This window comes from Tinamus guttatus, unplaced genomic scaffold, assembly GCF_059628265.1.
Source record: "Tinamus guttatus ecotype Peru unplaced genomic scaffold, ASM5962826v1 Tinamus_guttatus_pri_ptg000004l, whole genome shotgun sequence".
NCBI classification, from domain to species: Eukaryota; Metazoa; Chordata; class Aves; order Tinamiformes; family Tinamidae; genus Tinamus; species Tinamus guttatus.
Window position 1 is genome coordinate 2,053,806 of NW_028288538.1, and position 24,010 is coordinate 2,077,815.

The following is a 24,010-nucleotide window of genomic DNA, read 5'->3' on the forward strand; positions in this document are numbered from 1 at the left end:
AACCAGCCTGCCAAGTTGTAGCTGAGGTACAAAAAAGATTTGGCTAATGAAAGGTGCAATGTGATATGATCATACTTGAGAGAATTAACTAAGTCAGGGTTCAGCTGCTTGACTTTTTATATGTTTTGCACCTGGATTATGAAATAAAATCTAGTATAAATAGCATACTATTACATTTGACCACATCTTTTATTTTCAGTGTTAGTGTAAATGATCTCACAGACTAATTATCATGAGTAAATGACCTGAAACAATAAGAAGAATGAAATAATACGTATTATGAACAGATTAAAATATAGAATTACTATAGTGAATAATTCTGCAGATTCATAAAAGACATCTGTAGATAAGTAGCAGGGTTCTGAAGAGCTACTTGGATAGTTTCTTTCTGATTCCTTACATTTTTTTTTTATTTTCTGCTTACAGCATGCCTAGACTTTTAGGAATATACAGTTAACATGTTCTTTACCTGTCAATCTCTTCATACCACACCAGTGAGTGGAGATATCCCTACTGATAAAAGAGTCTCTGTAGTAAGATGATTAAGGAACTGGAGGAAACAGTGCGCGAGCTGGCCCTGTTCTGCCTGGAGAAGACTGAGCACCACGTGCTTGTGAACACGTTGAAGAGCTGCGTAACCGTGTCCTCCGCTGGAGCAAGTCAGCTCCAGGGAAGCCTGGCCAGCTCCAAGGACGTGCAGGTTTGCACCAGGAGCAGCAGGGCCAGCCACTGCCCTGGGAACAGGAGCTGCCCGGAGAGGGATGTGGTGGCCGTCCCCTGGCAGCAGCCTCTGAAACCTTCCCCCAGGTCCAAGTGGGAACAGGCCATGAATGGTAAATTCTTTGCTTTGACTGTGCAACACAGAGAGGTTACTTTAGCGCTCAAACTTCCACAGCCGTGTTACAAATCAATGCTTAGGGAGTATCATTCCCTGTTTCTCTCCTTAGAATCAGATACAGCATGCACGTTTTTGATGCATTATTGAATATATCCACCAGGTAGTTGGGCCGAACAGTACTCATGCTAAAGGCTCAGAAAATAGTATGTTGCAAAGGCAGTTTTCATTTTTCATGCAAGTTGTCTTCTGCAAGCAGAAGAAGAAGAGTGGGAGAGGTGGAGATACAATCCCGGGTGTCGATGGAGTGATTACTTCAAGAAATTGGTTATGTTTTGTGAAAAACCTGGTGCAGATTTGTCCAGCTCATTTGAATCCGTGCCTCTCCACTGTACATATGGTGAGAATTATGCAACCCTACTCAGTTCAATTCTTCTGAATTCTTTTGTCTCATTCTGTCGTTGGACTGCGTCCTGCTGAAAGCTGGTAGGAATGTGTTATATCCTAAACTCAGAAGTTATCATAGTGAATCTAATATGGCCTGCATAGCAATTAGATTCCTATAACCAAGAAGGGATGGGTTAAAGAAACACACAGAAAGAAGTTGAGAATTTAGTTTGATTTTATAAATACAGACTTATAGTCATCAAGAAATAATAATGCATGCAGCCTTGGTTTTTCTTCTTTCTCCTTCCTCGGGCAGCTGCCCAAATGTTGCATCTCTGAGTTAGAAGAGGGAGTTAGATTTGGCTGCCATACAGATTCCACATTCACTGAGCGCTTTCTTCCCTGAGCTAGTGGGCTTTCTGAGCAACACTGGATTGCATTCATCCTTATTATGCAGTGAGGGGAGTCACTGCATAGGAAAAATTGATCCTGAGTTCTGCATAAAATTGCACCTTGCAAATTCTTTAATTGCATTAGAATAATTGTTAATGCACTGTGAGAAGTAATCCAGCATCAGGACAATTTCTGAGACACAGTAGGCAAATTTTCCTGGGCTAATGTTACACTTTCAAGTTATATTTTAAAGCAATTTGCTGTGATAATGTCAATGCAATGCTAAGACAAGTAGCTCTTTTAAAGCTCCTTGCAGGAAGGCTGGTAGCTGAGGATGATTTGCTGAATCTTTGTAGTTAAGACCACAGAGATGTAGAAAGGCTTCTGAAAGACTAGTTTAAAACAACACAAAAACTAAGCCAGTGTGATGCACTGTGGGGTCTTCTTTGTGAGGAAGAAATATACTTTTAGAAGTATGTGGAAATGCCTGGTACAAGCAGTGTTGAGTAATATACAGCAGTCAGTTTGTGCCATTGACTGCATAATGGTGTGTGGTATAATTCATATCTTCTTCCTAAGAAAAAAAGAGACTCTTTAAACATATGCAAAAATATTTAATCATTACCTACAGGGCATCGTTGCGTCATTATTTTCTAGATATCAAAATTAACCAGTGTTGTAAATAGTAAAGAAGCGTTGTCTTTCCTTAGCACTGCCAAAGGGAAGTACCATCTTTCTAGAGATGGTTCTTGATGAATTACAGTAGCAATTATTTGATTGATTTAACTGTTGTACAGGTTATAATAATCATAAAACAAATTAAAACTTCATTAACTAGCAGAGCATTTGAATAATACAAATAAGACATTGATTCATGGTTGTGTTTAGATTCACTTTTGTTTATATACTGTTGTGTTTTTGAAATATTTAGAGCTAGTTTATGCATAATTATGGACAGTTAAGTAGGAGGGTTTTCTAAGAGTTTCCAGATTAACCAAGCAGAAAACCAAAAAGAGCATCTGCAACCCCCAAACAAACAAAGAAATGAAACCACCCAAATGAAAAGAGCTCTTGGAAAGAAGTGGTTTAGCAACACCTTTCTTTGTTATGCCTTTTTTATGCTTCTTCACCTATGGATGTCTTTATGTATATGCCTGCTATAATGCTTAATTGCCTTTATGTAGTTATGTCTTTTGTTGTAGGGTAATTTTAGTGATATTTGTGAATGTTGTGTGTGCTTGAGGTAATTTCTGACTTCTTCACCAACTGTGTATTAGGCTACCCTTGTTCTAACAATGTACATTATAGGTGCGTTCATCTGATTAGTGAAACTACTGACTTCTTCCTGCGGAGTCTCCTCGAGTCCCTAGGTCTTTCCATAGGAACAGTGACACATTTGAGGATGATTTGTGCCGTAAAGATGGCCAGGTTATCGCTTCCCACCTCTCTCTTTTCTTCTGACACTGTGCACATCCTTTAGACCCAATGGGGAGAACTGGTGTCTCGCAGAGAATTTGGAAGCAATGGGGCAGGACTAGGTAGGACCCTCTTCCCCTTCCTACCACTTCCAGAGAGCAGATGCCATAATGGGGATGTTGGATGTCTCACTGAGGCTTGCTACAGTTCCTATTTTTTGCTGCAACAAAGGATTTTCTTTAACTAGGACACCCATTAATGATCAGTTACTTTCATCCTTTCTTGCCAGAGCCTAAAGTCTTTTCTCTTATCCACAGTGCTCTTTTCCTGTTTCTGCTTGATTATCAATATAGGCAGCTTTATTAGTTCGAGTATCTAATTAACATCAAAGGAATCAGTCCACCTCTCTGGTGTGTGGATGACTGTGAGCCCTGATTCAGGGGAGACATTAGGCATATTAAACAGTTCGTAGGACTCTGGTGTTCTGTCAGCTACCATCACCTGGTCTAAACGCAAGGAGAACTAAGGGAGGAGACCATGGTGGGCACAAAAGCAGCACTGAGGACTTTCTTTGTGCTAGATCCCCAAAGTGTGCCTGTGAAAATATTTCCTAGGGCACTTCTCCATCACTGCCTCTATTAAACCTTTATAAAGTGATGTGCAGTCTGGTAAATCTTATTCATCCGGATAGGTGCTTTTGAATGAGAACTGGTTGTGTGAGTAAGAACTGGCCAGTACAAAAATAACAATTCTTATTTGTCATTCTCTATTATTGTAACCATATTACAGAGGATAATGAAGTGCAAGTTACAGCAATTAGCTGCTGGCAGCACAAATGATAAGCACAGCACTATTACTTTCATATACTGTGCTGTGCAATGCAGCCTATTGATTTAACGGCAGCTTTTCTTTTTTTTCCCCTTTCACTCTCTAGTAAAAAACATCACTGCGATTTATGTGAGCAGAACTGTTGTGGAATACAGATCAGGCTGGAGAAACACTGGTGCGAATCTTCAGTAGCTCACTGTTTAAAAACGACGGGCCTGGGTTAATTCATAAAGTGCTCTGCAGAACGGGATGAATGCTGCGTGTTCCTCGGTGGGGTTCCTTGGCTTTCTTCCTCGCACCTCGGTGCCTATTAATCTGCCTTTTAACTGGGCCTGCGGGCAGCCACACGTGGCAGAAAGCACCAGGCCTCTCCGAACTGGGTCACCCTTCTGCTCTTGGTTCCTGGTAAATTTTTCCCTTTGACATAACCAAGCCACTCCATGGGGCTGCCTATTGTCATGTCCTGGCACGGAGATTTTCGAACAGATTATGGGCAATCTGTCATTTCAGGCTGCTCAAGGATATGTGAAAAATTAGACACATGTTGCTCTGTCACACCAAAGGGTTTGAACAATGGCAATAAAAAACCATAGTTTTCCTGTTTGTTATCCCATTGTTATTGCGTTAAAAGGGATAAATAAAGCATTAAGTTTACCTTGAATGCACCACTCTAATGATCTACAATATTTGAGATGATCAAAGTGGATTCTAATGGAGAGTAATGTCAGCAGTCCTGAGCTGGCCTCCATGTGAAGCAGCTTCCATGGATGCTGCGGGGCTGGAGCCCGTCGTGCCGGTGCCTGGAGCCACCAGCCAGGCCCCATTGCAGCACTGGGACCAGAAGGCTAGAGGATGATCCTGCAATTAGATTGTTCTGAAATTAATATCTCCCAATACTGTTTTAAACATTTCCTCCTCTTTTCACTGGAAGATGAGAATCCTGCAGAAGTCTATTGCTGACTTCAGGGGGATTTTTAAATTCAGTCTAAATCATGACTGATGTGCATAGCCAGGCTCCCATTCAGAGAAGCACGGGCTTCATTTCACCATGTGAGCATGAAACAGTGCTCGCCATGTGCTTAAAACACATAAAGCCTCCAGCCCTTAATTCTGCCAGTTGCTATTCCTATTCCTCCAGCCCTTAATTCTGCCCGAAAGGAGCGGGGGATTTCGATGCACTTTTACTTCCTTTCCTGAAGTCACAGAGGGTCTGATCCAGAGAATTATTTGCATCCTCCTGTCCTGTGTCACTGTGCCTTGCAAACTTGGTGTATTGTGTCCTCCTGCCCGAGCACACAAAATGGTCTTTGCTCTGATCTCCTTCATCTTCCCATGCAGGCCGTGCCAAAAGCTTTTAGATTCTTTCTGCCCAGAAGCAGACGTTGCTGCCCCTCTACTACAACATTACTTAGTTTAGTGAATTGCAGGTTCAAAACTTCCCATGATTCGGCTCTTTCTGCTGTCATTTTTAAAACATTGGCACTGTCTGCCAGGGAACTTGTTTAATATTTTTACCTCGTACTGTGTGTTAAAAATTGGACTGGATGTTAAAAACGTGTTGGATATTCAATTCCAAAAATCTGAGAAGTGAGATGATAAATTCTGTGAAAAAGGAGCTCCAATCATTGCAATGCTTAATGCTGTCTACTGTCTTGATTTCCTATCAGTGTTTCCAATTACCATTACAGAGACCGAACACCAATGCTAATATAATTAAAAGATGCATAAGGAAACTGAGAAATGAATATGTATTTCAGTACTGTTTATAGAGTGTTTAGAATAAATAATCATAATAGCCATTTTACACCATTAAGGTAACCTATTTTGATGATATAAATAGTGGCAAATAGCTTAGCTTAGCGAAGATTAGCAAGTTGTTGTTTTGCTTGGAGGCAGTGGTGGTGGAGGGAGTAATTTACTCTGGGAGAAGTAATCCCAGCTCGGAGTGGGGCTGAGGTTGCATCTCCTGAGCATCAGCTCCCCTGGGCTGCCCAGGCGGGCAGGGTGAATTCCCAGCTCAGGGTGAAGAAGGAAAGCAACCCCCTAGAAGCTGCCCTCGCGTGTCCTCGGGCAAGCTGCAGAGAGGCTTTAGGAGTTTTATTGCATCAGGGAGGCAGCAGGAGCCAAATGTGCACCTGGAGGCCTATAACGAGGTCCGTAATTCTTACACGGGCAAAGCTGCAGGGATTTCTGCTTGGGGAAGGACTGCGTGATCGAGACCAATGACTTTAACAGCACAACATCCATTCTGCATCTCAGCGTTGTCCTCTGTCTTACATGTAAGAAAATACCATGTAAGAACAAAACCTCCACTTTCTTCCTTTCTGGTGGAAGTGGATGTATGCTTCCCATATGCATGCAAAGGCTGTAAATAGAATTTGTTTGCTATATTTTGCTGCTACCAAAAGCATTTTTGTGAACTTCAATGTTGTATTTTATGCATGTCTTTTGCCTGTGTGTGCTGTGAACTTCACTATTGTTGTTTTGAGGTTACATGGTCAGTAAATGTCAGCTCTTAAAGTGCTGTGCCAGTTCACTATCAAAAATGAAAACTTAAGCCTCAGCTCTTTTTTGCTGGTCATGACAAATTGGTTCTTTTCAGTCTCCATCGCATTTCTATCACTCCATCTGTCGGAATGGAAGTGGATTTCTCGGTGTTACCTGCTGTTAGGCCAACCTGAACTCCCAAATCATTTCAAAGGTTTGTTGCTCCATTTGTCTCACAGTCGTGTGCACAAGAAAGGGGGACCTGGGGGAGTCTGAACATGCAAGCACGAGAAAAGCAAGGTTGGGAGCCAGATTAGTTTGCTTTAACTGTTCACAGCACCAAGCTAAATTGCAGTTTTCGCTGAGCCAATGTCTTTATTTGTGTTCAGCCTCTGAGCAGGCAGTTTGTGAAACATAATACAACAGTTCACATCATAGGTTTTCAAACCTTTTGTGCTCTGTCAAACGGGTCTAGTAAAAATAGAGACCACACATGGTATTGCATGTGCAGACATGAATGTGCCCTTGTAATTACAATTTGCACATGCATTATCACGGTTATGCAATCAAGTGAGCAATTAGGTGCTTAAATGGCAATAAAGTGGGCATTATATGGCCATGAGAAATATATATATTTTTAATATCATCTACTATTTATAGCGGGAATTATATGGATCCACCCAATTTGATATTGCTTTTAGCAGTTTGTATTAGTATTACTGCTGCAAAGGGGACTTAAAAATCCAAGAGATAAAACAAGTGCAGCTTTAACCCCAAAACTTAATCACCATTGCTCTAGGAAGACCAAAAAACGAGCTTTTCTCAACCTCCAGACAGGATCTGTAATAAAGGACACAGGAGGGGCATGGAGACAAGTGAACTTTTTGGAGGAAAGCCCTTACATTTCAAAAAGATAATGTCATTTTAAAAAGATGATGTTAAGAGCACAGAGTCCCCAGGAAGGCTGCCCCAGCAGTCTTTACAAGACTTAGCATCAGGCCTCTGCATGCACTCAGAGAAGAGCTCTGAGTGAGCTGAGCTGAGCACAGGTTATTGCCTTGAAGCCAAAACAGAGCGTTACGGGATATTTACAAGCAGATATAGATTTACATAGTACCTGTCCTATAAAGTATTGCAGCAGTTTTTTCCCTGACAGAAAGATGCTTCAGCTACAGGCATTGCATGGTGCTGAGGGAAACCTGTGTGTAAGGAACAGAACCACGATCCGAGCCGCAGCGATATTGCAGCCCGGGTGCAGGTGCCCCCTTTCAAGACAGCAGACGAGCTGAATAAACCTGGTGGATGCAGGAACCTGCCGACGCAGCGAGCAGAGCTCGTGGCCATCAGCAAGGCCCTGGTCACCTCCTCGGGCTGCGGAAGGTGGCTCCCCGCGCAGCGCCGCACGCATCTCCGCAGAAAACAGGGATGGGGTCGAGGGCTAACTGCAGTGAAGGAGGGATTTGTGTCCTTGGGGCAAGAAACCTGACTGTTTCCCCTTTAGTGGTTTAAGCAGCAGCATGGGTTCAGGAATGAATTGTCCTTGAAATATGTAGTTCTCTCAAACATATCCACTAGTTCCTCCATATTACAGGCAGCTTTTTCTGAGACACAGAATTACAGTCTGCACTGCGACTTGGTTTAGCTTTTTTTTCCCAAAAAAATTCATTAACAAATTCCTTCTTTGTTTTTAGGGATTTGTGACACACAACATGTAGCACCAGTTAATGAAATGTGTGTGCGTTGCTGTCTATTGAAATCCATCTCCGAGATTTCCAATTCATTTTTGCATTTCCCCCATTGCTTAATTTCTGTGTTGTGGAACTTTTAAAACTGTCAGCAAAGATGTTTTCCCGGTCTTTGCAGTGTGACAGTAGTCTAACTTAGTTTTGTTAAGGGGCAGGAAGGGACACCACTTGGGCTCACTGCAGAATTAGGCTTTTCCTCAGATCCCATAGGAGGAAGGATGGGCAGCAACAGCTGCTGACGCAAGAAGAAAGAGCATGGAAAATACGTATCCACAGGAAAAAAATAAAATCAGTATTAGTCATCTCTGAAGAGCATATATAACACTTAATTAAATCAGTTTCCATTGAAATTAAAATAAATGGCATGAATTAATGAGAGCATTTTATGATAACTATCCCACTAACATGAAACTTCCCTTTGTGCAAGCAGCCTTTACAAGAGCTATTTTAGATAAGATAGTTTGTGGGGCAGAAGCTGTCCCTCACTGAGTGTTTGTGCTGTATTTAAGGGCAATAGATACAAGATAGATCCCTCCTCTGGCATCAGGATATATCCCACTTTGGTGCTTCCCACTGGGCGAGTCACAGCTCCTGTCCTTGCCTCGCTTTCCCCGTTGGACCAGTGCAGTTATTTTGTTAATCTCTTAAAGCAGTTTGTAATCTACTCATTACTAGCAATACTGGAGAACAAAGCATGAATACAGCAGTGGTGCATGATCTGGGTGCCACATTATTCCCCACTATGGGCTTAAACACAATTTATGTATGTGCTGTACTGGCTTGTGCTGGATCTCTGTGCAGGAGTGAGTCTTACCCCGGATCAATACAGTCATTCCCAGGCTGGGTGTTTTTTATGAGTTGTACCACATAAAGAAAGCAGCAAAAACACTACGCTCCTACCGAAATTGTTAACCCAGGGAATTAGATAGATGTTGGATTTTGCTTCTCTGATGTTTTCTCCCACTTCTGTAACTGCTACTGAAACTGCAGTGTTGCTGAGAACCACGGGACATCCCGGCACACGTGCATGGTCAACAAACGCAAGTCGGAGTGAAAAATGTATTTTATGCATGTCTTTTGCCTGTATGTGCTGTGAACTTCACTAATGTTGTTTACACCTTCCCTGGCGTTGTCCTGCTGGCTTCGAGGAGGGCATGTGATGGTTTCAGAAAGAAGCGAGAAATTATCATTTTTATTTTCCACTCGTTTACAAGTTCTGTTGTGGTGTTCTTCCCATGGGGAACTGCATTATCAGGAAAAAAAATAATTGGCTGAGAATTATTGACTTATCGTTAAAACCTGAGTTGATTTTTTGAGTCAAAAATTGTAATGTTTCCCAATGAGCAGTGGTATTTTCAATGAAAAAAGAAAAAAAAAAAAGAGGAATATTGGGATATTATGTTGGCAGTGCAATGCTGTTGCAGTTTCCAGCAGGATACACACCCCGTCCTCGGAGCCGCTGCTGGAACCTGCCTCGGGGTGAAGCAACTTCCCTGGGCCGGAATGGGGCCACGTTAACGCAGGGGGCAGCGGCCAGGCCCCGGCTCCGCGCTGGGGGTACCGAAGCCATCCGAGCTCGGTTACAGACACCCCCTTTCCCCTTCCTTTCCCGTCTCTTGCTCTCCCCTGCCCGCTCTTCTCCCCCCTTCCCTCTCGTGTCTCGCCTCGTCCCTCTCTCCCCGTCCGTGTCAGGAAGGGCCAGCGCGGAAGGGCCGCCCGGGCACAGCGCCGCTCCGGCAGAGACCGGCGCCGAGCGCGGCTACCGCGGTGAGTGGCTTCCAGCGCGGCGGAGCCGTCTCCGGGCCGGGGTGGCGGGTGCTGGGCGAGCGGCTGCCAGGGCTTCCCCTGCGGGGAATGTCCCTTGGGTGACGCGCAGGATCCCGGGAAGCCGGGCCCTGCTCTGCCCATGGGACCTGGCTCATTTCCAGGAGTGCTTCTGGCTCCCCGGGGGTTCATCATTTGGTGATTTTAGCCAGAGTGGCTTCTTGTACTCATGCCAAGCCTGTGGTTTAGGTAACTGGATGGGTGTAATTTATGGTGCTGTATCTTTTAATGCCATCCCCTGCTCAGGGTAGGCCCTTTTGCCCCGAAGTACCAGCCTGGTGACATGAGACCCGCTGCTTTTCTGTGATGGGTGTTGCTGAGGTCAAAGAAATGTCCTGACTTCTTCTGATCCTTACACACCTTGTGGCACTTCGCAGTGATTAAACTGGCATTTGGTCAGTACGACCTGGCCAAAGTTCAACTCAGGTAGTTACTCATGGCCCAAAGCAGAGGGTTTTCCTTCAGGTTTCTTTCATTTCTTACTCAGGCAAAACCCAACCGTTTCGGTTCCCTGTGTGCGCTGCTCAGTTCTGCTCTGCTGGGCTGCTCTGTCCCTTACCTAGCGGCGTCTCGGCTGCCAAAGAATCCGTGTGTTGGTTATGTAGTGTAATTCTGCAGTGGTGAATTATGCCCCTTATAGTAAATAACAGCATTGTATAAGCAAAACAAAACGAAACGAAAACCTCTGCTTTGGATCACGATGCATCTAGGTGTCCTGGTGACCCAGGTGTGACCACGTTACTTATTGTCCCCTTATGTCTTGAGGGCTGTCATTAAGGAACAGTGCAGCCCCGCGCTGACAGGTGCATGATCTGTATAATTAGCACTCTGAGGACCAAATGAGCAGACCTGATGCCGGCGGAGCTGCATCCACTTATACCCATAATGAATTTGATCTTGTTTCCTTAAGCAAACAGTCTAATGAGAGCACTAGATTTCTTCTCACTACAGTCTGTGAAAATAGTACATCTAATGTATTGGTATTTGCTCCTTTAATATATTTTGTCATATGTGCAGGCATATTTACAAAGCATGTGTGCTTAAATGTCATTGAAAAATATAATTAAAATCAATTAAGAAACCATTTTAAAAATTAGAGATCGTAAAAGTGGAATTTACAGTAATAACCAGGCTAAGGATTTGGTATTTACTATGTGAACAAAATAGTGATTCCCTTGTTAGCTGTGCTTGAGTGACAAGGTGCTCTCTTATCTCCCGGATATAAATTCCAATATCCTTGTTATTGCTGGGACAAATAAAGTGCATAAAGACTTCTTGCCAACTAACATCAACTGATTAAATTCAGATGATCATTTTTTCACTCACATCTAGGTCCAACGTCAAAAACATCCCATTTAAGAAGGGCTTGGTTCTGCACTCAACTTATGGTTAGTTAATGCCAAGCAAATTGTGGCCCACTGGCACACATCTAAACATGGAGAGATGTTTTTGAATTTCATAATTTCCCACATGAAACCTGAAAAGATGTAGAAACAAATATGGAAGAGTTACTGCCCTACAACACGCTAAGGTGGTAAATGAGACTGCTGTAACCTCAGACCTCGGGGTCTGGGGACATGGATGCTTGAGGTGTGCTCGGAGATGCGGGAGCCCTGGTGCCTCTAGAAGCACAAGCAGAGGTAACTGTCCCTCCTTGCCCCCATGGAATGTGTGTGTCCCCGCACGTGGAGCCCTCGCCCCGTGCTGGGGATCCCAGCACGACTCGCTGCCTGCTCTGCTCTGGGAGGACAGGGAGGCTCTGGCAGGAGACGCTCCACGGTCACGCCAGTCGGAGGTCTCCTCATCAGGCCTATTCGGTAACGCCGCTTGCTTCTTTGTTTCTGGGTCATTAGAGTCTTGCCATAATTCAGCCTGTGTTTTCTTATTTTTTACATCAATGAACGTGTTTGCAATAGCGTATTTATGTGTACTTTAGAAGTTACTTCGAGGATTTTCTTCCTTTCTAAAGCTTTATTTTTCCCTGCAAACAAGGAGTTTCCGTAGGCCAGTGTCAGTGACATTATGGTGACACCTCAAATGGAAAGCATGCTGTAGTCTTCACTATACATCTTCCCCCTGAACCACGTGCTGCATGCTCAGACTTGATCTGTAGCTGGGGTTTTTTTTGTGTTTTTATGTGAACACCTGCTTCAAAATCCCAAGTTAAGGCAGACAAGAAACAAATCAAATTGTTTGTCCTTATTTATCTCTCTTTAGCACCTAAGTTGTTTCTTACACATTATTTAAGCTCCTATTTTAGAACAGTAAATATTATAAATGAATCTAAATAGCTTATGTCTTTATCATATTTATTTGTGGACAGGAAGATGGAATGAAAGTGAGCTGCACTGAAAAGCGAGAGATATTTTGCTGCTTAGGCTCCTGTGCTGCTAATTCCCTGCCCTGCCCTGGGGGGAGAGGTCTGCCTATCTCTCCCACGAGCCTTTCTGCAGAGCAATAGGTCTTGGTAACACTCTGCAGCTTGAAATCAATCTTTGCCACTGTTGAAGCAGCATGTGAATAAATCCCTATTACTGCTTGATTTGTGCTCAAGACCTAGAAAAGGGAGTTTTGGGGATGACTCAGATATTCTTTCTTCCTCCTGGGTTTCCTTGACATGCCAGCCCAGCATCTGAGTCACTATCCTGGATGCCTCTGTTGCAAGTTCTCACTCTTTCTTTCTCTTTTCCAGCGTATCACTTAATATAGAAAATGCGCCTTATTAAAAAAACAAAACCACGCAAACGTCAACTGCATTTTTTCACAATCCTGAACAGATTTTGGAAAACTCATTGTTGACTCCTGGAGGAAAAATGGAAACTTACGGTGCTAATATGGATTCAATGAATGAAAAGCTAAAAGTTCTAAGTTTTCATGAGAAATTGGTCATTCTGCACAAACCTCATTTCATTCTTTGATGAGATTACAGAGTTGTTTGCTAGTTTAATTAAACTAGCTCTTCAGGTATAATAAGTTTTTCTAAGGTGGTTGATTCGGTTCTGAAGGATATTCTGATTAAAAAGTTACCTCTACACAATATCGATAATAGACCTTAAGAAAAACTGAGTACCAAGTAAATGATAAGTTCCAAAAAGCAGCTGTTGAGGGGGAATACTCATTAAATGTATTCCTGGTTGGCCTCTAGTATTAGACTTAATGCTAACAATATTTACAGCAATGATCAGAAGTAAATATAAAATCACCACAGACAAAACTTGTGAATGACAGAAAAATTAGCAGAGTGGCAAGTATTGATGAGGACGCAACATTCACACAGAGTGATCTAAACCATTTGCAGTTTATCCGAACATGCATAGAGCGATGATGAAGTTTGTTGCCATCACAGGTGCAAGGTGCTGTGCTTGCCTCTGTAGGCATTTTGCTAGCCCAGGGTCTGGGAACTGGAAGGAGGGAGCACAGACACAGCAGGGACTTGGCAAACAAAAGGATTGAAGGAAACACTAAGTGGGATGTGATTTTAGTGAACCGAGTCTGGGTTGTGTCCTTTCAGCTCCCGTTCTCCTATAATCCCGCATTCTCCTAAATAGAATAGCTGTCTCCAAATTGCCCACCGGGCTTAGTCCTGGCAGCCTGGGGGCACGAAGAAGGGACCCAAGGATGCTCCGGGGATGCTCTTGTGCTTCTACTCCCTGCCCTAGCACAAGCTTCATAGAAACGTTAAGAGCTGCTCTTCCTTCTGCTCTCAGACTGACCATCTATCACTGACACTAAAAACTCTTGGAAAAAAATCACTGCCATGGTTCGGGGAAGAAGGTCTCACCATGCTTTTAAAGAGCACGAGGTTTAGTGGGCAGCTGTATAAATGGCTTTATATATTATAAAGAGCCAGCCTGTTATCCACAATCTAATTAGAGTTTTAGCACTGTACTATTAAGGGGGGCATAGGAGCTTTGTCCCTGCGAGACAGAAGTCACCCCTGTGTAAATCTTATCCAGGACAGGGCTTGGGGAAAAAACACACACTCTGTTCAAATGTTGTGCTCAAAAAGAAAATATTCTGTGTTTGTGGTAAAGTGGCAAAAAGTGCCATTTAAAATCTCACTGCTCAAACCCCGCAGCATAGGGCAGGAGACCTGTGAATCTCTGAGCTCCCATAGGAGTTGCATGATGATTTTTTTAATCATCTGTAAGGTTATGCCCTTGGTTGTGGAATAGTTAGCTGGAATGACCCTTGGCTCTCTTACAGCACAAACCTCCTTTGTAAATGAGCAGTGAAGGAAGTTCACATATCTCCTCATGAATTATAAACTGATTTTTGATTCCAGAATGGCATCAGTGTAACTTGCCAGCTGGAGAATCACAGCAGATATCCAGGTCTCTTTCTTGGGCCTTTCTGGGCCCGATCTGTTGAGACCACTGTGTGTTTCCCCCTCCTTGCTTAGGGTTTGGCTCTCTTCCTCTGCTGCTGCACAGGAGGCTCTCATCTCCATAACTGCAGTTTCATCTTGGCATCCTTGAGTCATCCCAAATATTTCCAGTTTTATTAAGCTCACTTCGCTCCCATTTTTCATGAGCTGCTCCATCACACTTCAGTAACACCATACACATGTGGAGAGAAGAATCACCCCAAAGCCAGGTAGCCAGGAGGATCTGCTTAGCTTGGGGGCTGCAGCAAGGCTGCAGAGGCTGCAGTCCCACCTCAGCGTGCAAAGTTTTAAGATTTATTTTGAGATCTTGTCAGCAATTCACTGTGGGCCGCTCTGCCGAGCAAAACCCATCCATCAAGCTACCTCTGTGGCTCCATTCCAGCCTACACGGAGGTGACAGTTCAGTTGTACTAATGATCAGCCTCACATTCGCATTCCCCCTTGGTCGGACTCTTTTTCTCTATGATGATTTAATTGATTGAGCACACTGGCTTCTAGTCAAGAAGCTCTGCACAGCTTAACTCTCACTTAAAAAAATCACCGCTCAACATCCCCATAATTAGTTTGTTGCTAAACCCTGTATCCAGGTGATTACTGGAATATGAGAGGGACATATCTTGAACTGATCAAATCAGGGATTTAAAAAAATGCCCTTGATCTGTATTTCAAAATTTGTTGATGTCTCCTGCTTTCGGTGTTTTTCCTCTGTCTAGCCAGCTAAATGAAGCAGGGTTAGGAAGGTCTATGAAGAATGAGGCAGTTAGGGTGTTTTTATTCCTACCCCTGTTATGGTTTAGGGAAGCTCAATATGGTTCATTAATACTGCATTTACAGCGGGAAAGGACTCCAAAGCCAAACAGTTCAGTTATTTCCCGGAGCCGGCGGTGCGGTGCGGCAGGGCACGGAGCAGCGAGCCCCGTTGAACGCCAGGCTGCGGTTCCGCGGCGCCGGCGCTGCGCTCCCTGCGCGCGGGGCTTCCGTAACGCGCACCGAAGCCGAGCGACACGATCGGAGGTTCCCAGTGAGCGTCTCGGGCTCTTTGAGCAGACAGCACAAATCCTTGGGGCTGACATCCCCGATACACAGAGGGCCTGTGTGTCCCGTGCGCTCTGTTAACCCGCTCCCACGAAGCTGCTCTCGCTTGAGTAGAGGCCAGGCAGGAGTATTAAGTATTAGTATTAAGCCCAGAGGTTGAAACACTCCTTGTGCATAGCCTGAATTGAAGTTGGTAATTGTGGGGAATAGGCCAGGCTTCCTTTTCTCCTCTTGGGTCTTCCTGAGCCAAGAATAAGATTCAGCATGTGCTAGTCCCCAGCGCAGCCGGGCGATTCATGAGCCAGCCCTGCCAAACCTGACAGTCCCCTTGTCACCCCCTGCCTTCCTGTGACAGGGAAAACTTGCAACTGAGTTCAGTAAACGCAAGATCATAATTGTAAGCAGAGTGGGACATATGATCCTCATGCAATGTGATCCGGTCACTAAAAATGATGGCACAAATGAATGGAATTCATCTTTCCTTTTTCTTTATGGGAGACACCAAAGTAAAATTTGATTTTCCTGGATTTATGGCTTGACCAACAACTCTATTAAGAATAATGATTCCACACTCTGACCTTGTAGGGCAACAGCTATGAAATTTAGTGTGACCATCCAAACATTTTTACAATACAGCTCTCAGCTAGTGCATGACAGTCTATTGACTGAACTACTGTCAATGCACAAATGAGATTATAACCACAGAAGGTCTTGATTGCCTTGGTTTTTTATTCAATACCCTTCCCTGTTACACGCATCTTCAAGGCATCTTTTTCAAGATAGCGTGGATGTAACTTCTCTGACAAACGATGCATTGGGTGATCCTGTAGACACGCTCATTTCTGCAATTTCTTTCCATCTTTAGAAGCCATTTGTAGCAGCTCTGTTGCATTCAGGTCTCTGCAGTGTTCAAGTGTTGTTCTCTGTGACAGTTTCTCTGAGTGTTACTGCAGGTCTGTTCTAGCCGTGACGGGGAGAAGCGCGTTGTCCCGGCCTGGCGGCGCCTCGACGCGTAGCTGGAAATGAAGTGAGGAACAGCTTCAGTTCCCAGCCTCCCTTCCATTTAAATGAGCAGAATTGCTTTAGTTGCCCCATAGGTATAACAATTATTAAGAATTTATATCACTATTCATTCTGTATAATAATGAACAGAAACTGTTTTTGCACTCTTAACCTTTGCTGTTAGACAGAAATAAAGACACAACAGCAGCGCTGCTGTGAGCCGGAGCGTCCTGCGCCGCCGTCCTCGTTATCCCTCTTTGTACCCAGGGAGACAACGAGCTTCTGCTGTGTCATGCCCACACTTTGCTACTGCAAATAATAGTTAATGTATATTTTCCTTTCTTTTGTGTATTTCCAAAATAGATTGATTTATCACTTAAATAAATCCGCCCAGCACTCCACATATATTCTGAGTTTTCAGTTAAATATTGCTTGTATTTAAATATAAATATCACTCAAAATGTAGCATTAATATTTTGCCTACTAAAGTGCAGTTTTGTATCTTATTAAAATTTAAACAGCCATTATGAACATGAAAGATTTTTTTTGTTGTAGTTTGCAAGGTGCTATAACAATAATTACCAGAGTTCATCAATCATTTTGCATTGCTTCATTTATATCACGGGGATAAGTAGCTCCAATTAAAAGCCCATTTTACATAAATAGATCTGGTTTGTACCGAGCCACAGGCTGTTTCCCCTTTCAAATGCTGGCCATAGGAAATCTTTCTCATTATTCAAAATGCATGATGTGCATTGCTTATCTTTTTGTACTTAAAAAGACATAACTCTGCAGGCAGGCGTGCCGTGCTACAGGTTTGGCAGGGAACAAATAACTGTTACTGTAATTATCTATCAGTTTTACCGATCCAAGTATTTTTAGCCAAAAAGGCAACTAATCTAATCACATGTTTATTACTGACACATTATAGTTGGAGTAAGCAGAAACAGAAAGTATCTAATATGAATTAGCAGCCGCAGAAGTCGCTGCATTTGCTCTATTACGGGTGGTTTCGCCTCTAGGGCAGCGCCTTTGCCAGGAGAGCTTCCCTTGGGAATGGGGAAACCTGGTGCTCCGGCTCCCTGCACGCTCCGGCCTGGCCCCGCGGGGCCCACGAGGCTCCTCACGTCTCTCCTGGGCGCGGTGGCAACGGAGGGGACAACCACGAGCCGCTCCACAGCACCAAGGCCACCTGTATCCACAGGGACTGACCGGGGGTGCAGAGATGAGCTGGAGACCTCACTTTCACAAAGGCTTTTCCAACGGCTCTCTTAAAATTTGCTGTTTTCTTCGGATCAGCGTCCACGCGCTTTCTTTCCCTGTTGGAACAGTCTTTCCCTGTTAATCATTATGACTAACCCCCCCATTTGTATCATAACTTAATGACCAGACTCGGTCTCTGAAGCGCTGCTACCATCTGCGTTTTCATTTGTAGGGTCGGGAGCACCAATTCCTGGCCTAAGGACCAGCAGCAGGGCCAGCCGACAGCGGCGGCAGCCCGGCCCCCGTTTTCTGCTGCTCCCTCAACAGAAAATCAATGGTGTCAGGAACACTGGGATAATTCTCCTGTTACAATCAATAGACGCTGATTAAACCAGTTATGTCTGCTGGGTAAATTTGCTGCATCATAATTAGAATTATTAATTAAAAATAGGAAATCAATTGACACGAATTAAGCAAAAAAAGAAATTTGCTTTATTTCTTTGACATTCTCTCCGGAGGCCCCAATAACTGTGACAACCCGGACATGAGCGAGGGGCATTTGTCAGTTTTTCGGCGCTGCTCTGAGTTTTAAAGCCCGGCTGCTGATGCAGCTCCCAGGCAGTGGCGCGGGCCGCAGTGTGGGTGCCTGCAGCAGTTCTTTGCTTTATTGTGGCTGGTCGTTATTCTTGCCTGCCTGTCGAGGAGGAAAAGGCAGAATCGTGCGACCAGCGCGGGGGAAAGGAGGAGGCAGGAGGATGAAGGCCTTGGGGAGCAAGACACGGCCCCGGCCCCGCATCACACATTGTTTTCGCTTTCAGTTAACAAGGATAAACAAATTGATTGTTTTTGTGGTAGTTGTAATGGGCTACTCACTGCTGGCGACTTCCTATAATGCCACAGTGACCTTCATGATTTTCATGGGCACGTTATGTGGGACACCGATGTGGGAGTCCTTGGTAATGCTCTCTGCAAGGTCAGGGTGAATTCAGGCGCCCTCCCTTTCAGCTGCTTATTTTTCTCCCTCCTCTCACCAGATTTTACATATATATTTTTTTCTTTCTTTTCTTTCTTCTAGCCTATTTCCCTCTGTTTTTTCCTGACACACATTTTCTCCTTCTTTCCTCGCAGTCCTGCTGTTTTCCTTCTCTCAGTCTGTGTTTTCTTCCTCCTGTTCTGCTTGCAGTAGACTCAGTAAAGAAGGGTGGCATCAAAATGCAGCGACACTTGGATCCACAAACTGCTGCTGTTTGCTTAACCTATGGCCAAATATTCTCTGAGCTTTCATACCTGGCAAAGACCTCAGAGCAAGTTAGGGCAAGCGTGTGGCTGACACACGGCTGCTGCCATACAATATAATACATGTTTACTGATCATGGGGGTCTTATTATTGTCCTAATTATATCAAACTCATATGGAGACTTAATTGCTATAAAAGGCCGGTCACTCGCAAGATCTTGCCTATAGAAAATCAGAAAATCCTAATGTAGAGAATTGGTAATACATCCTAAAGTAAAGGAAGGCAGCTACCCTGTAAATAGCACTCAGGCAGTCTGTGTGGATAGAAGCGTGTCTTGCCTCTCCTTATTTTGGGCATTTATTTTTGTTTTTTTTTTATAGATGCTGAATTATGAATGACAAAGTTTTAGTACCAGTAATAAAAGATGAATGGCTTTGGGCTTTTCTCAAGAACTAGCGTACACGAGTAAGATCTAAGAACGGAGTGAGCGAGTATTCCCCTGAGAAGGGCTTTGCTCTTGGTTTCCAGCACCAGCTTCTCAGGTAGTTCCTGGTGTCACAACGTGCTTCTTGGGAGTTGCACAGTGACGTTTCATTAGTCCATTGTGAATTGTAATGGTCCTTGCTCACATAAGCCCTAGCACCTTTATTTTTATGTTATCTCCTTACTTTTCCTCAGGAATGCCTCTCCCTGTTATAAAGAACAGTAAACAGCTGATAGCCTCATCTCAGTAAAAAATGATTCCTCCAAACTTCACGTAAAGATCAAAACCCAGAAAAATGTTGGCTGCCCCATTATGTCTAACTCAAAAAAAAAAAGGCCTCAGCTATGTAATTGTGATTGCCATAAATTAATTTTGCCTAAGGTTTTTGGTAAAAGAGAGTAAAGAAGTATTTTCTTTTTCTTTAATGTGGTGGTGAAATACTGATAGGAAAGCAGTACTGAATATTCCTCAGTTTTGAAGTTACAATTACCTGGCAGGGTGCAGATTTTATAGCAATAATATTTAAATCATTGATTATTATTAAGTCGCATTGCCTAATGTGCTAGGGAGGAAGATGGATATGACGAGAGCGTTTTTATGGTTTTCTAGACCTCGAGCTTGTTTTTAAGGTGTTTTACAACAGCACTATTTCATGGAAGTGTATTTCCAAGAACAGTCAAAAGCAACCGCAAATAAAAATGTCTTTAGTTTAAATGCCAAGACAGATTGAGTGGTTTGCACAAGAATCAGGCAAAGCAGAGTTGTTAAAAGCCCTAATTCCAAAGACTTACGGTCGCATCTCGGGCAGGCTGAGCGAGCTGCCAGCTTCGACCTCGGCGGCAATTGAGAACATATGGAAACCATGGAGGAGCTTTCGGGTATATTTGAGCACAACTGTTGCGTGCCTTAAAGTGAAGCCCTAAAACCTTGGCATCAATAAAGAATTTCAGAGCGAGACAGTGTAAATAGTGTAAACTAAGGCGGATGTGTTTATCTGAGCAGCCAGAGCCTCCGAGGAGGATTGCTGGCGGCGGCGCTCCGGGCGCGCTGGGCTCTGAAGGGAACGTAAAAACCATCTCCCACAAGGGAAGTATTACAATATCGAGACTTGGAAAACCAGGACTTGGATGGGCAGTTTCAAATAGTTTTTAAGGAGCTTCAACCTCGCGCTGTTCTGTGGTGGCAGCTAGACGTGCTGATAGCAGAAGTCTGCAGCTGGCTGGGGTCACAAGGCTGCCCGCGGACAGCCAGCGGTGCCGCGCTTTCATTTCGGTGGCTGGGGTCAGGGTTTTAATGAGCGCTCCTGCTTAACGACTCTTCCCTGGGATTTTTGCTCCGTACGGAGAAGGGCTGCCCGCACACGAGCCGTCCTCACACGTGGGGCCTGGTGCCAGGAGCGAGATGGAAACAGGCAGCTCGGTGGTTTGCCGGTGGCCGGAGGGCAGGCAGGCTGTCTGGGTGGGCAGAGCAATGAAGAGCTGCAATTATTATTTTTTCAGAGGTTTAGCAAAACAGACTAGTTAGGCTGTGCATGAAGCGTGTCCACTGTTGCTTGGCACTCAAGTGGTGTCTGGGTTTGCAGTGAAATTTCAGGGTTTGCGTTTGGGCTGGTGTCGTTTCAGATCTACAGGGCCGAGACCCAAGCGGGTCACTCGACTGGCGCAGGAAGAAAATGACACCTTGCAATCTGTGCTCCCCTGCGGCATGTTTTAGAAACTTCTAAATATTGTGTTTTCACCCATTTGTTGTGCTGGTGCTGTAGAGTTTAAAAGCATTTGAAGAAAATGTATAGAAACTGGTACAAGGTGTTTTAAATTCCTAGAAGGAATTCCTCTGGAGATTCCTACAAGGAAGAGCAGGGGACAGGACACTGCTTTTTACAATGGCATCGTGAACATTGACTGGTGTCCATCAGAACTTGCTTTCCATCACGGCTTCCTAAGGTCTGTCAGACTTTCCAGGTCTAGGCAGGAAGAGCCAAGGGCTCGTTACCTTTTGGAAGCTTTTTCACATCATTAGGCATAAAATGTGCAGGAGAGCCACCTTTGTGGTGAATTGAAGGCGTTTTGTTGTGTCCCACGGCAGCGTTCCTGCGGGGCTTTCAGCTCCACCGGCCGCCAAAGAGTCTTCCGCGGATCCACTGACCTGCTGGGCCGCAGTTCTGGAATACGGCGGGATACGGCCCGAGCAGGCTCAGTGCATTGCCATGTTACAGCCGTTCCTTGGGAACCTCCCTGCTTTGACAGCACATTGAGAAGGTTAGAAATGAGTATTTTTTAAATTATAGGCACCCATGTCCTCAAGCCTAGGAGCGAAGTCGCCTTCTTCTAAGAACCCAATAATTTCCGTCATCTTAATCCTGATCCCCTAAATTAATTTTCTGCAGGCTTTTCAAGTGGTGAGGAGAATTCTTGGATTCGTAATGCTGCTTTCAAGTCTTCCTCATTTCAGATCTGCTAGGAACAAGAGAAATGAGTCAACAGTTGGGTTTTTTTAAGCTTTCTTCAGGACTTGCAGCAGCTTCCTGACAGAAAATGTTAGGATTCTTTTAGTTTGACAGAAATTAAGGCTGTGCCAAGTACAGGATCTGCATATATGTGAGTTACAGAACAATAAGAGATTTAAAGTGTGCTCTCTACAAGGTCTCTATAAGGACAAGTCTGTCTGGTACAATGTGAACTTAATTCTTTTTACACTTTCCAGTTTTAATTAGGGACTGTTTGTAGAAGCTCCAGCAGTATCCGCGTGTGTAGTTTAACTGTCTTTTAAATCCCTTGCCTTGTAAGAACTCCAATTCAGCCGCCATGGCAATAAATAGGGAAATAAAAGGTATAAGGTCCTGTTGGAAATCTTGCAGCAAATATCGTGTCGTTCTTCTCGCATTTTGGTTTGTTAGAGCCCAAGTCAGTGGAGGGAAAGACAAGATCAACAGAAGCAAAGTAGGTGATAATGGTGCTGGAAGAAAATACAGAAAAAGCAAATGTGGACTGTGAATCCTGCATTGCCTCAAGGAGAATGGTAGAACTGGGAACTGTAAAACTAGGAGTGAGAGTCATGCAGTCGGAAAGCGTTTTACTGAATTGCTGTGAATCATCTGTGTGAATGAACAACCTCACTTGGAGATTTTCTGTGGTTTCTCCTCTGTGTTTCTGTGGTGGAGCCTTTACCCGACGGCGTCACAGCCATAGGAAGAGCCTCGCTCGGGAAGTGCCACGTTCCTCGGTCCCTTCAGCTTCCGCCTCGTCCTGATTCGGGATGCTGGGGGGAAAGCAGTTAAGGAAATGAAGACGTGATTATTGTTTGAGCCATCTTTTTAATTAGAATCTCATTATGCTGAATAAGCACTTATTAAGGTTATATCCACTCTGCAGTCAGGGGCGTGATTGAAGCTGTCGGTATCAGTGAAGGCCCCCGCGACGCTCCCGCACCTCATGCATCTCACTGGCCATTTCTTCGTAGCTCAGTGTTATTGTAAAGATTTTTTAATGCATCAGATATTAATTATATATATATATATATAATTTTTATAAATGATGCATCTCTAGCATCTGTACTTTCTTTCCTGACAAATACACCTGCTTTAGTATTGCTTGAAAAAGACTTAACTCATCAATTGTTGACAGTTAAGTTTCTTCACTAAATTAGAAGTGACTGCTGGAGTTGAAATACCTAATGAAAGCAGTTTAGCTAAAATAAGGAATTGTGTTTATGGCATCTTTTACTTTTAAAAAGACTAATATTGATGAGAAACAGAAAAATTAAAAATTAACCTTTGTATATGCAAAGAATAATTCTTCACGTGTTTAATTTATTGTAGCATTGTAAAACTAGTGAAGAAATATAATCTAGAGTATTTATAACATACATCTAGACTTCAGAAATCAAAGCTGTTCTTAGTGATACCACTTGTTCATGGTGTCACATGGGTGTCTATGTCATATAGTGTCATTCAGCTGCCCAGTTTCCATTCCACAGAATGGTGGTAACGTATTTCCTAGTTCAAAAATGCAACGTGGGGATTAGTCAGTGTTTGTACAGGACGTTGAAGATGGAGACACTTGTCTAAATGTGCGCAAAAATGTACACATTTTGATTTCATCATACAGTGTAGATTCCAAACTGTTGCGTATTTTCATTTGTATTATTATGCCAGCATACTTGGAAATTCACTTAGTAATGTACTCTGAATAATAATTCAATTAATTACCCATTCTGAGTAAAAAGTCTTGATTACTAAGTCTGATGATGAAAAACCAGTCAGGAAAGAACGCTTTCAAAAACAACAACATTCCAGAGACACCATTAAATATTAAAAGGGTGGGTTATATTTAGTAAATTCTCCTAGAAGGGGGAGAAGAGGAAGGACGGGTGCTAATTTCCCTGCCATCAGACTTGTGTGTGCGTGTCCGCAGCCTTCCGAGATCACCCCGCAGTTGGCGCAGGTGCCAGTGCTCGACATGGCCCTGTTTGCCAGCAAGGAAATGGGTCTAGCCTGGGCTTGGGCCGTTTCCTTCTCGCCGTCGTTGCGTCGCTGGTGCGCGCGGTGTTTGGTCGCTGCGGGTGTCCAGCCGTGAGCAGAGGCCTTCGGTTAGCGAAGGGGACGGCGGTCGTGGCATCCGTGACGTTTCCAGTGGGCACCAGCGCAGCCCAGCGTGGCCAGCGCCTTCCAAGACCGCTGCAGCGAGCAGAGACCTGCGGCCTGCAACGCCGCTGGGCTGCAGCCACGAAGCCCGTGGTGGACGTGGAA

The 24,010-nt window shown here is 44.0% G+C and overlaps 1 protein-coding gene across 1 annotated transcript in view; it reads left to right on the plus strand.

The window, feature by feature from the left end:
* Positions 1-24,010, plus strand: part of MEGF11 (multiple EGF like domains 11) — a 243,547-nt gene that overhangs the window by 126,458 nt on the left and 93,079 nt on the right. Inside the window, exon 7 of the mRNA XM_088534729.1 lies at positions 9,784-9,858. Within this exon, the coding sequence (XP_088390855.1) occupies positions 9,784-9,858 (75 nt within the window). The remainder of the gene's footprint in view (positions 1-9,783; positions 9,859-24,010) is intronic.